This window comes from Papio anubis, chromosome 4, assembly GCF_008728515.1.
Source record: "Papio anubis isolate 15944 chromosome 4, Panubis1.0, whole genome shotgun sequence".
Lineage (NCBI taxonomy): Eukaryota > Metazoa > Chordata > Mammalia > Primates > Cercopithecidae > Papio > Papio anubis.
The window spans coordinates 146,293,361-146,306,614 of record NC_044979.1 but is presented as its reverse complement, the minus strand read 5'-3'; the positions used below and the strand labels follow the sequence as shown (position 1 = coordinate 146,306,614).

Here is a 13,254-nt window from a genome sequence, read left to right as displayed (position 1 = left end):
GCAAGAACAGGCGATTTTTTTTTTTTTTAAATCTGAAGTGAGATCAAACTTCCACCACATTTGACCTGTGCCCCTCTGGGTGGGTGGTGGCCATCCTCTTGGGCGCCCCCTTGTGAGGGCTCGAGACCTTTACCGAATGGGCAGGGTGGGGGCAGCAGCTGTGCCGGCTGCCAACCCAACTCCAGGCGGCCTCCTGGGGCTTGCAGGGAGCCCCTGCCGGAAGGGGGGTGTCTCCTCTTCATTCCTGCCATCCTCTAGCCGCCTTCCCGCCTGCATCACATGGAGGCAGTTTCGCGTGGGGCTCTTGATGGTACAACCTGATGTCTGTCACGGACCCCCGAGCAGGAGCAATGCCTAAAGAGGGCAAAGGAGAGCGCGCCCAGCAGAGCTCCCTCCTCTGCCCCAACAACAGAGCCCAGGGCATCCCTTGGCCCGAGGTACAAGTCCCACAATAGCCTCTCCCGATGGGAACGAATTAGCCCTAATTACGTGAGCTTTAATCACCGCTCGATCATATGACACGGTTATTTTTAAGAGTCCAGTCCACGTGGAAACACACCTGGAGCATTTTATACTGCAATGATTGATGGACGACTTTGATGTACAAAATAAATAGTGTTACTCAGGTTTTCTATAATGCTTACATTTTACATTTTCATTCTCTAATAAATGCTATCAACTCCCAATTTTTTTTTTTTTTTTTTTGAGATGGAGTTTTGCTCTTGTTGCTCAGCTGGAGTGCAATGGTGCCATCTTGGCTCGCTGCAACCTCCACGTTCCGGTTTCAAGCGATTCTCCTGCCTCAGCCTCCCGAGTAGCTGGGATTACAGGAGCCAGCCACACGACGCCCGGCTAATTTTTGTATTTTTAGTAGAGACAGGGTTTTACCATCTTGGCCAGGCTGGTCTCGAACTCCTGATCCACCCACCTCGGCCTCCCAAAGTGCTGGGATTACAGGTGTCAGCCACCACGCCCGGCCTCAACTCCAAATTTTAAAAAGGGCTTAAAGGAAGAGGATGAAATTCTTGAAGTCTAAATGAAAACAGGGAATGTGTCTATTGAATTAGATAAACAATTCCTTGCATTTGAGAATGCAAGGAGCCCACGGGAACCTACCGACAGGACTGCCACGCACTGCTGCAGAGCTTTCCATGCAGGGCGCGGCTCCCCTCTGAGACTCGGCTCCTCTGCTGACTTGGACCGGTTCATTTACCCACACGGACGCCCATCCACAAACACTTAGTCACTGCTGGAGGCTTTTAAAACACCTGTCAAACGGAGAGTCACTTCACAAACGTTCACTTCCCGTTTCCATGTCTCCCCACGTCAGAGTGGATGCTTTTCATGCGCTGTGACAAAAAGGAAAGGCTAGTGTGTGTTCTGAGGGCTGGAGGGGATCATTATTTCTTTTTTTGAATTTTTTTTTTTATTGAGACAGAGTCTCTGTCACCCAGGCTGGAGCCCAGCAGTGCGATCTTGGCTCACTGCAACCTCTGCCTTCTGGGTTCAAACGATTCTCCTGCCTCAGCCTCCCAAGTAGCTGGGATTACAGGTGCCTGCCACCATGCCTGTGTAATTTTTGTATTTTTAGTAGAGATGTGGTTTTACAGTATTGGCCAGGCTGGTCTTGAACTCCTGACCTCAAGTGAAACACCCACCTCGGCTTCCCAAAGTGCTGGGATTATAGGTGTGAGCCACCGCGCCCAGCCTTTAAAAAAAAAAAAAATTAAGTATTTATTTTAGATACAGGGGTCTTGCAATGTTGCTCAGGCTTATCTCAAATGCCTGGGCTCAAGCGACTCTCCTGCCTCAGCCTCCTAAGTAGCTGGGACTACAGGTGTGTGTCTCTACACTCAGCTAATGAAAAACTTTTTTTTGGTAGAGACAGGGTTTCGCCACGTTGCCCAGGCTGGTTTCGAACTCCTGGGCTCAGGCAGTCCTCCTGCCTCTGTCTCACGAAGTGCCTGGATTACAGGTGTGAGTCACCACGCCCGGCCCGTTATTTCTGTTTATATGAATGTCACTTACAGCACGTTTCCTGTGTGACCCTGCGGGCTGCCATCGCTGGCTGCCTGTGCGCGTCCCTTACGCCCACAGGTCTGTCTGGTGGTGGCAACCAGCAGCTGCAAAACGAAGAAGAAACACTGGGTGGTGCGGGAGGTTCCTGCCAATGCTGGGAGGAAGAGCAACCGGGGACGCCCCTGCCTGGGAGGGATGGAAAGGCCAAAGGAGAGTAGAGCTCAGGAGAGGACGGACACGGTCTAAGGCCCGAGCCGGGCTCTGTGCTGAGCGCTCACCTCTCTCCTTCCGCGCACTGCAGACAGGTGGAAGACGCCAGGAGACCTCTGCTTCCGGAAAGGCGCCTGCCCCGCGGTGGAACGCACCCTGGAAGCCTGTGGATGCGACAGAATCTGCTTGCAGAATCTGCTGCCACATTCTCTGTTTGAAAGCAGCAGGTGGGCCGGGCGCGGTGGGTCACGCCTGTAATCCCAGCACTTTGGGAGGCCGAGATGGGCGGATCACAAGGTCAGGAGATTGAGACCATCCTGGCTAACACGGTGAAACCCAGTCTCTACTAAAAATACAAAAAATTAGCCGGGCATGGTGGTGGACGCCGGTAGTCCCAGCTGCTCAGGAGGCTGAGGCAGGAGATTCTCGTGAACCTGGAAGGCAGAGGTTGCAGTGAGCTGAGATCGCGCCACCGCACTCCAGCCTGGGAGACAGAGGGAGACTCCGTCTCAAAAAGAAAAAAAAAAAAAAAAAGCGGCGGGTGGGCGCCACACTCAGGGGCCCCCACTTCTCAGCGCTGGTGGGGGAGGCAGGGACACAACACGCCAGGAAAACAGGTATAATTTAAGGCAAATTTTAATAGATTTATGAAAATCATATATACAAAACATGTTAATACTAACCACCGTGGCTATAACATGCATTTTTACACTTTATCACATCTTTTTTTTTTTTTTTTTTTTTTGAGACGGAGTCTCGCTCTGTCGCCCAGGCTGGAGTGCAGTGGCTGGATCTCGGCTCACTGCAAGCTCCGCCTCCCGGGTTTAGGGCCATTCTCCTGCCTCAGCCTCCCAGCAGCTGGGACTACAGGCGCCGCCACCTCCCCCGGCTAAGTTTTTGTATTTTTAGTAGAGACCGGGTTTCACCATGTTAGCTAGGATGGTCTCGATCTCCTGACCATGTGATCCGCCTGCCTCAGCCTCCCAAAGTGCTGGGATTACAGGTGTGACCCACCATGCCCGGCCAAGACATTTTGAATGTTTTAAACCAATTTGCCTGACAGGTCAAAAGGTAATTTTTTGAGATTCTAGGGACTGACAGGATCGATAGAGATTTTAAATTTTGCATAAATAGGCTTGTAAAAGAATCCAGACTAGGGACAGTGACTTATACCTGTAATCCAAGCACTTCAGGAAGGCTGAGGTGGGAGGATCACTTGAGGTCAAGAGTTCAACACCAGCCTGGGCAACAGTGAGATTCCATCTCTATAAAAAATTTAAAAATTAGCCAGGTGTGGGTGGGTGGTGGCACATGCCTGTGGTCCCAGCTACTTGGGAGGCCGAGGTGGGAGGATTGCTTGAGCCTAGGAGTTTTGAGGCTGCAATGAGCTATGATCATACCACTGCACTCCAGCCTGGGCCACAGAGACCCTGTATCTGGAATGGAATGGAATGGAGTGGAGTGGGGTGGGGTGGCGTGGCGTGGCGTGGCGTGGAGTGGAATAAAGGTTCACTGTGTAAAAAAAAAAAAAAGTAAATCTGAAATGCATTTGCATGGCAGTTGTACAACCTGTGAGTGGCGTAGAAATTATACGTGACTTGAGTACATTTTATAAAACAGGAAAAAAAAAAAAATGAACAGGTTGACTCCTAACAGGAAAGCACCACAGAGCGTACGGCCCACAGTGCCTGCGGGCTGCTTGGGGGCCCTGCTGCAGACGCATGCTCAGCACCTGTCACCCACAGCTAAGTCACAAGAGCTGCTGGCACCTGTTTTCAGGGGAATGTGGCAACATGCACCCGGGTGCATCCAGACAGCCTGGGTGAGCGGGAGAGCCACAAAGAACCAACTTAATTTGTGTGATTTCCAGATGCAGGTCTGAACATTTCTTGACACCCGAGTTTCAAAGTCTGCTACCTGACCAAGTGTCCTCGGCCTAGTTTGTACTGACCTTTTTTGGGGAGGGCAGATGAGAAAGACATTGGTGGCGAAGATCTCCGGCATCACCCTGAGGCTGCGGGAGGTCCCTCGGGAGCCAGCTGTTGGATGGAGGAGGAGGAGGGGTGCTGCAGTCTCGAGGGGTTCACACTACTTGGGACGCTGATGGCCACAGTCCTGCATGCCCCCTCGGCGCTCCCCAAGCTCTCGTGGACGATTCAGATCAGCTTTCCCCACAGCTTCAGGGCAGAGGCTGAAGTTGCAGATAGCCACGATGGAGTGATGGAGGCCTGCAGGTCAGATACCATGGCTGTCCCCAGCAACCCTGTTCTCAGAGCCTCCCTCTGTGCCAGGAGCTACTACCAGAGAGCCCCGGAGCTGGGCCTGGAGGACTTGTTTACATCCTTCTCACAGAGGGCCATGCACTTCACTGCCCCTACATCTGTCTGTGTGGAAACTTTCCCTCATCTGGACTTCTGGCCAGATGTTGAGTCTCGCTCAGTTGCCCAGGCTGGAGTGCAGTGGCGCCATCTCAGCTCACCGCAAACTCCAACTCCTGGGTTCAGGCAATTCTCTGCCTCAGCCTCCTGAGTAGCTGGGATTACAGGCACCCGCCACCACACCCGGCTAATTTTTTGTATTTTTAGTAGGGACGGGGGTTTCACCATCTTGGCCAGGCTGGTCTTGAACTCCTGACATGGTGATTCACCCACCTCAGCCACCCAAAGGGCTGGGATTACAGGCGTGAGCCACCGTGCCTGGCCACTTCTGGTCAGATTTTAACAGATGAGCTGCACGGTCCAAGCCAGCTGGGGCTCACCAACGCCGGGCAAGGCCAGACCTGCGACCTGTTGAGATGTGGCCCCCCAGGAAAGCTCTACCTCGATGACAAATAGATGGGGTTACGTTCATTTGGATGAAATATGTCAGCTTTTAAAATCACAGAATGAAGTGAATTCATTGTTAAAGGGTGCCAAGGTGACAGGCCTGGAACAAGAGCCCTTCATTTTCACCAATAGGACCAGGTGAGGGAAGGGAAGCCCTTCTACCAACCACGGCCCTCCATGCCTCTCCGCACCCTCCCACCCCATTCACACGAGGGCCAGGCTGTGTGTCAGCCCGGCAGGAAATTCAGGCTGACGTGGGACCCCACGGTAACCGCACCTGTGTCCCGCTTTGGTTCATGTTACACACACATCCGAAAGAAAACCAAAGGGAGAAAATGACCTACTGGAACCTGCTCAAAAAAAAAAAGCACCTAATTTTTGGGTGGAGCTAAGTTTCTACTACTGTGAAGTCAGCCACTTAGCCGCATTTCCGACTCCCAGCAAATCACCGTCAGCCAGGTGCCGAGGCTGCCGGGCTCGGGCTCGTGAGAGTCTCACAATGACATCGTCCGGGAAGGATTTCCAAACATCAGGGTTAAGTATGGGAGGAATGCTCGTCCCTGCCACACCCGGATCCACCAGGACAGAGAAGCCAGTGCCCCAGTGGGTGGTCTGCTTTTCTGGGCAGGAGCACTGTGGTCTGAGTTCCACCCACTTCCTACCCCACACCGCACACGGACACTGACTTCTAGCAGCATCCACCATGCCAGGGTATCTGGAACTCCCTCACTTCTAGGGACCTCCTGCTTCCTCCTGCTGGGTTCTGTGAGCACGCCCTGTGAATGCAAAATTCAAACACTGAGAAAAGCTCATCTCCCAAGACTAGTTCAGTGGGATGTGGGCTAGGCAAGGCCCGAGCATGGCTGTTCTGGGCCCTCAGGTCCTCCAGGCTCACGGGCTGGAGCCATGGCCATGGCCTGTGGTCAGCAGAACCACGCCACGCCGGCAGCTCCCTGAAGGGGCTGCCCTGGGCCCACAGCACCAGATGGACACAGCCGCGCGAGGGGAGGGGTGAGGGATGCTTCCGGGGAGCACTGACCTGTGTCTGAAGCGGGCTTCTAACCGAGGAGATGCCAATACTGCAGCCCAGAAATCCAATGCATCTATTTCAACATGGCACCTTGAACCCTGAAAATGACCCGCCTCTGAGTTCCAGAGGGTTCTGAAGGGAGAGATGGAGCAGCGAGTGAGCAGCCGTAAGGACAGGTCTCGGTGACCTGAAGACTTTCCTCCAGGGAGTGTGCAAGACAGGCCATGAACATGGGACCAGGAGGCAGGAGCAGCACATCCACACCCTGTGGGCTCCACTCCCAGCTCAGTTACCCCCTAAACCGCAGACTCGGCCTCTCCCTGGTAGCCTGCCAGCTGCCATCGAGGCCTGGTCAAAAGGCGGCTTCAGTTCCTTTCTTGGGAAACCTAACGCTTTTCTCTTCCAGGACCAACATAACGCCTCGCAAAACTTTGATCACGAGATTGAAAGGCTGATGTCAGTGAACCATCCCCTTCCAGGGCACGCGGTGCCAGAGCCTCCTCTGGTGCCTCTGTATACAGGCATCCAGCCTGCCCGCTGCAGTCCCCCCACCGACTCTCAGGCCTGGGCCAGCTCTCCTGAATGCCAAGGCTTCAAGGGAACACCAGGATCCTGTATTTCAGGACCATCTCTCCCCGGGGCTGTTGTGCAAATTAAGCAAGCCTTCAAGTGGCCTGTCCTCTTCAAAGCAAAGCCTCCTGAATTTCAAGGAATCATTTCGGAAGGAGGCTGCTAAGCACCTGTGACACACTTTACACAGAAATGGCACCAAGAGATTTGGAAAGGCTGCACGCATGTGATCAAAGATTTATTAGCAAGGATTTCCTCTCTGCCCGTAAATCACAAAAGAGAACCCACCATCCCCGCACTTCTCGAGGCAGGTTGCTGGTCACAGTGAGAAGACCTGGTGGTGTGTTATACGGTGAAATACAATCCTCACCACACTAAACATGGATGTCCCCAAACCTGGAAGGAACCTCCCAGCTGGCCTCTTTAGTGACTGACAACCCTGGCTGCCATCAGAACCACCTGGGACACAGGGAAACCTGTATCTATGGGTTGGTGTCTCGGGACTGGCAGCTCAGCACACTGCCTGGGTGAGAGCTCCTCAGGTGATTCGACTGTGTCCCCAGGGCAGAGAGCCACTACGCCATCCAGGGTGGAGACGTGAGGACATCCAGGCTCCCAGAGCTCAGCCTATAGTCACAGCACACTGTGTGCTCAGGGCAGGCGTTTTTCTGGCACACTCTCTGCCTTTCCCACTTGTGGTCAGTTCAAGACCCCATCGGCCACACACGGGCTAATGGTGCTGAGTGGCATCCCCACTCCTCTTTCCAGAAAGCTGCTTGTTTGGGCAAGAGGAGAGATGCCCCGTGATGCAAAGAGCAAGTTACGGCGGAGGCCTGAGCATGAGAGCTCTGGTCACACCACGCCGAGGACCCGACAGCTCTTCACTTTCTGGCTGGAACCATAACCCCAGGGGTTGCGAGGACAGAACCTCCACCTGCCATCCCCTTGGGCGCCTCTGGTCTCCAGAGCACATCAAGGTCCTTCCCCTCCCAGCTTCTGATCTTGGAGAGCGGGGCCTCTCACGCTTACACGTGCGTGTTTAGGTGTATATGCTGCCATGCCATGCTTTAAAAATAGTGTTTTGAATAAAAGCCTCTGGAACACATCTTTATTATTTTTTTGGAGAGACAGTCTCATTCTGTCACCAGACTGGAGTGCAGTGGCGCGATCTTGGCTCACTGCAACCTCCGCCTCCCTGGTTCAAGTGATTCTCCTGCCTCAGCTTCCGAGTAGCTGGGACTACAGGTAGGTGCCACCACATCCAGCTAATTTTTGTATTTTTAGTAGTGTCGGGGTTTCACCATGTTGGCCAGGATGGTCTCGATTTCTTGACCTTGTGATCTACCCGCCTCAGCCTTCCAAAGTGCTAGATTACAGGTGTGAGCCACCGTGCCCAGCTATCTTCATCTATTTTTAAGATGGGATCTTTGCTGTTGCCCAGGCTGGAGTGCAGAGTGCGATCACAGCTCACTGTAGCCTCAAGCTCCTGGGCTCAAACGATACCCCTGCCTCAGCCTCCCAAGTAGCTGGCACTACAGGCACGCACCACCATGCCCAGCTAATTTTGTTTATCTGTAAAGATGGGTCTCTTGTGGCCTGGGTTGGTCTCGGACTCCTGCACTCAAGCAATTCGTCCACCTTGGCCTCCCAAAGTGCTGGGATTATAGGTGTGAGCCACTGCACCCAGCCCAAAATGTTATTTACAATGGTTTTCTACATGCCAGGCTTTGTTTGGTGTATGGAAATAGAAACTATGATGAATAAATAATAAACCACCTTCAAATAAAATTAGGATTAGAGCCGGGTCCGGTGGCTCACGCCTGTAATCCCAGCACTTTGGGAGGCTGAGGTGGGCCGATCACGAGGTCAAGAGATTGAGACCATCCTGGCCAACATGGTGAAACCCTGTCTCTACTAAAAACACAAAAAATTAGCTGGGTGTGGTGGCGGGTGCCTATAGACCCAGCTACTCGAGAGGCTGAGGCAGAAGAATCGCTTGAACCCGGGAGGTGGAGGTTACAGTGAGTACAGTGAGCTGAGATCGTGCCACTGCACTCCAGCCTGGTGACAGAGGAAGACTCTGTCTCAAAAAAAAAAAAAAAAAAAAAAATTATGATTAGAGTGATCTGCTCTGAATTTTGGGGACTGAAAAATCAATTTAGCGTTGGTTTTGAATCCTGCCAATATTTTATATTAAGCAAAGAAAGACTAAATTTATTTTAATAAACATCCAGAGCCTGAGAGTGGCTGAATTTTCAAGCCAGACCCTCCCAATGTTCACACACTGTGAAAAGCTTATGCCATGAACAACTGACCCGGACCACTATCATCCCAGTGGGAGCCTCTGCTTCACAATACCAAGTTAGATGTCTGTTCCCAGAACCACCAAGTTAGTTATAACTAATAGTCTTCTCTCAAGTTTGTTTGTTTTTTTTTTAATCTTGGAGTTAAAATAATCTGACTCATTTTTCTTTTATCAAAGAAGTAGGAAAATTACAATACGAATTCTAGAGATCTCTATAAATTAGACCTATGACTCAAAATCCTTGAAACAATTTCTCTACAAACAGAAGAGTTAAACAGATTTCAGTAAAATCCCTATATGCGTTCTTATGTGTAAAGAGTTAGCTATGAGGAACATTATCTTATTTTGAGGAACTTTATTGTTACATTTTTGCAATAATAGATGAGGCAAATCTACCTCCTGCTTTTCCAACATCTTAATAAAAAAAGACAATAAGGATTAACAATGAAATTAAAATTAAAAAATACAAAAGCCTAAGGTTCTGGAGACAAAACTGACTACGGTCTATGTGTAGCAAAGTTGTAAATGACAGTTTAGCCTTGCAGTTTCCTTCTTCTCCAATTACAATGCGTTACAGAATTTGGAAGGGGGTGTCTTTAAACATGTTCTAATTTACCCTGGTCATGAGGAGGAGGAGAAGTCCAGCTCAGCAAGGCCAAGTGCCTCGGCCAGGGAGGTGGGGCCAGTGCTGAGCGGGTCAAGAGCCCGGGCCGGGGGCCATCCCACTGTGCTTTCTATCGAGTTAAACGGACCCCACAACATCTCCTTCCTTTCATGCTTTCGGTTTGAAAGTGACGAGTAAATATGTCAGACTGTTTACAGGAAAAAAAGCACTCATTGACAAGTCTGGACTACTCAGGAAGGTGTTTCAAACAACTCCCCTGCTACGCCAATCACAGCGCTGCTGTCGCCAACAGCGCCACCAAGAGACGGAGGACCCGCTTGCACTTCCTCTGGGCCCTGGATTTTCACACACACAGGAGAGACAGTAAAAGCGGACCCGGGAGGCAAACAAAGCTCACCACGCTCTGGACCGGCCGTGCATCACTGTTGGAAACTGAAAATGTGACCTGAGACCATCCCGAGAGACCCACCAGAGTTTTCTTTCTCTTTTAAAACCTGGTCATCAGCACTCAGCTCCGGTCACATCCTTTAGGTCTGTGAAGAGCCACAGAAGCAGTACAAAAACAGCAACTTCTTTATCCAGCCAAAAAAGGAGCCACAAGCCCAGCAAACACTGACGCACGCCCTTGAGCACTGCAAGACAGAGTTCCATGCTGTCTCCTGATGAAAACGCGCTGCTCACAGGGTGACCCAGACGCAGGTTTTCCCCTCCCTCTTCTGCTTCTGCATCTGTCCCAAGGGCTTGTATTTATCAAGTTTGCAGGAAACAAGCCGAGGGTGAGCTGCAGAGGGGCTCGGAGTCAGGGGCAGCACGGCCTCGGGACGAGGGCCCTGGGATGTGTAACTGAGCCACAGCAATATTCGGGTGCCAATTAAGAGGAAGCTTTTCATTTTTTTTCAAATGCTAGGACACATCCCCAAACACGCTAGGCAGGATTTCTCAGTAGAGTGATACACAGAGGGGACCAGCTTGGAATGCAATGTATTTTAAACACAGTGAAAGCCACCTGGCAGGTAGCTGGACAAGTGAGCTGGGCCCAGGACTGGCCAGCTTGTATCAACATTCACAGGCTTCCGCGGGCTCCCCCGGGACAGCGGCATCCGAGACTGTTTACTTGTTCTGCAAGCACAGTCATAGGAGCAAGGGGCCTCGATGAGAATCAGACTTACAGGAGAGCTGCAAACAGGCACGGCTGTCCAAAGGCACTGGTGGAGCGGCAGTTTGGAGAAACTCAAGATTCCTCCAGCGTCTGTGGGCTTCCTGAAAGGTCAGCTGTGAGCTCGCCAAGCCGCTGGGGCATTAACAAAAGCTCTGCTAGTGGCCTTGCCAGCTTTCTGAAGCCCCAGAAGAGGAATGTTTCTGAAAGAAGGAAACGCTATGTGTTGCCAACTGTGTGTGTGCAGATGACTTGCAGGAAGATGGGAAAGCCATCTGCAAGGGGACCTGGTCTCTGTGTCTCTGCCGTTGGGTTGGGCGGGGGTGGCTAAGGGGAGAAGAGCACCGCTGTGTGTATGCGGACAGAGCAGCAGTCCCCGTGGGCATCCTGTCTCAGTCCGTGTTGTGCTGCTGGGCATCGGGCAGGGTGGGTAGGGGTGAGCCTGCTGTAGGGGCATAAGGTGAATCCACACCTGCAGAGCTCCCCAGCCCATCCTCAGAGCTGGGAAGGGATCCTAGGCACGGCTCCTCAGCTTCATCTGAGAGGCGTGGACTAGGGGCTCTTAGGAAATCGGCACGGGAGTTTGAAAAGGCAACGTGCTCCCTTTGGGAGGTGGCCTTCAGACACTGCGGCTGGGGCTGCAGGGCCAGGCTCAGGCACTCTGAGTTTAGCAGCATCGGCGTGCACTGGATCTCTACAAGCTACCGTTAGGCAAAGCTTTCAGGTTAGTCTGTCTCAGAAGACTTGTGAGTTAGAAAAGCCGTCTGCAAGGCCAGCTGGTTTCTGTGTTTCTGTCATTAAAGACAGAGCGTGTGTGTACACATACACATACACACACACACGGTCTTCAATTAAATTGTGTCAGAAAAAGAGGAACGTTTCTGTAAGAGCAAAGCAAGCTGTGTGATTAGGTGTTCCGTATTCACAACATCATCACTCGGGTTTTCAGTAGTTTCACTTGCCCCCAGGATTCAGTAGCTAACGTGACAGTTTCCATGTCCTTTTGCCTAGAGCTCACTGGCTGGCTGGTCTGACAGCATTCCTGAGCCAGGTATTCCAGGGCACGGATCCGAGAAACCCACTCAAGGACCACACAGACAATACACACCCAAGAGTCTGACCCACAGCCGTGGAGGCTGTTCAAGGACGACAAACCCCGGGGCTTTCCTGCTCACTGCAGCATGATGTCCTTCAGGTTCTCCTGCAGGATGGTGTCTTTCACAGCATGGAACACGAAGCGGACGTTCTCGGTGTCGATGGCGGTGGTGAAGTGGTGGAACAGCGGCTTGCTGCGGTTCCGTCTCTTCCTGTCGAAGCACTGGACCAGGTAGCGCTGGACGTCCTCTAGCCTGTGCGGGTCGCCCCTGAAGTCCGGGAAGTGCTTCTTGATGCTCACGGTCTTCACCTTCTCCACCAGGAGGTCCATCTTGTTGAGGAAGAGAATGATGGAGACGTTGAAGAAGAGCTTGTTGTTGACGATGGTCTCGAAGATGTTCATGGACTCCACCAGCCGGTTGGTGCGCCTGTCCTCCATGAGGACCTGGTCGTACTCGCTGGAGGAGACCATGAACAGGATGGACGTGATCCCGTCGAAGCACTGGAACCACTTCTGGCGCTGGGACCGCTGGCCGCCCACATCCACCATCTTAAATGGGATCTTCTTAATAACGAAGTCATGCTCCACAATTCCCTTGGTGGCCTTCCTCGCCAGCAGGATGTCCTGCTTACTAGGAAAGTAATTCTGTAAAATACAGAATGAGGCAGAAATTTAGGGGGAGGAAGAAAGAACACAAGAACATAAAAACAAAAAGATGGCAAAAAGACAGGTTAGAAGGAAAGAGACCGAGTTTTGCAAGAAGTTGAACCAGATACCAAAAGCAAATTTCATTTATAAAATTATCAACTGGCCGTGAAACAGAATCAAATACTACATTTCAAAACGAACGGAGGCTCACCAGTCTGAGGACGAATGCTCAGAACACTCGTGGGCAGGCCCAGGGCAAAACCACATCCATTTTCTTCTCCAGAGGAAATTTACCATCTTTTTTGTTTCCATACCAGAGATACCTTTTTATTTTTCTAACTCCCAGAGCTTATAGCTTCCGAAACCTTACTGTGAATTAATTTAGGTTTTGTAATGTGATGTAAATTCAGTCTACAATACATTTAATGTTATTCTTAGAAAATTCTTTAAGTCTTTAGCAACACACAGGCAACCACACTCTTCACTCACTTTGACTTTGCACTATTCATAATCCTCCAGGCCAGGCACGGCGGCTCACACCTATAATCCTGGTGCTTTGGGAAGTGGGAGGAATAGATTGAGCCCAGGAGTTCAAGAACAACCTGGGCAACACAGTAAAACCCGGTACTGACAAGAAGGAAAAACATTAGCTGGGCGTGGCGCCACAGGCTATAGTCCCAGCTACTTGGGAGGCCGAGACAGGAGGGTCACTTGAGCCTAGGAGGCTGAGGCTACAATGAGTTATGATCGTGTCACTGCACTCCAGCCTG

At 51.5% G+C, this 13,254-nt stretch overlaps 1 protein-coding gene and 1 long non-coding RNA gene across 5 annotated transcripts in view; both read right to left on the bottom strand.

The window, feature by feature from the left end:
• Positions 1–913: 913 nt before the first annotated feature.
• Positions 914–7,817, bottom strand: LOC110742797. Of its 2 annotated transcripts, XR_004183329.1 has the most exons (4): positions 4,181–7,817; positions 2,298–2,393; positions 2,029–2,123; positions 914–1,349 (listed from the first exon to the last, which is right to left on the bottom strand). It is a non-coding gene; the product is annotated as an uncharacterized LOC110742797 (long non-coding RNA). The 2 variants fall into 2 exon arrangements; XR_002520887.2 differs by having other exon boundaries at positions 2,029–2,393.
• A 1,293-nt stretch (positions 7,818–9,110) lies between these two features.
• GNA12 (G protein subunit alpha 12) overlaps positions 9,111–13,254 on the bottom strand; it is a 112,336-nt gene continuing 108,192 nt past the window's right edge. For all 3 annotated transcript variants that reach the window (XM_031665636.1, XM_031665635.1, XM_031665634.1), the window contains exon 4: positions 9,111–12,481. In XM_031665636.1, the coding sequence (XP_031521496.1) occupies positions 11,912–12,481 (570 nt within the window). In that variant the 3' untranslated portion in view covers positions 9,111–11,911. The remainder of the gene's footprint in view (positions 12,482–13,254) is intronic.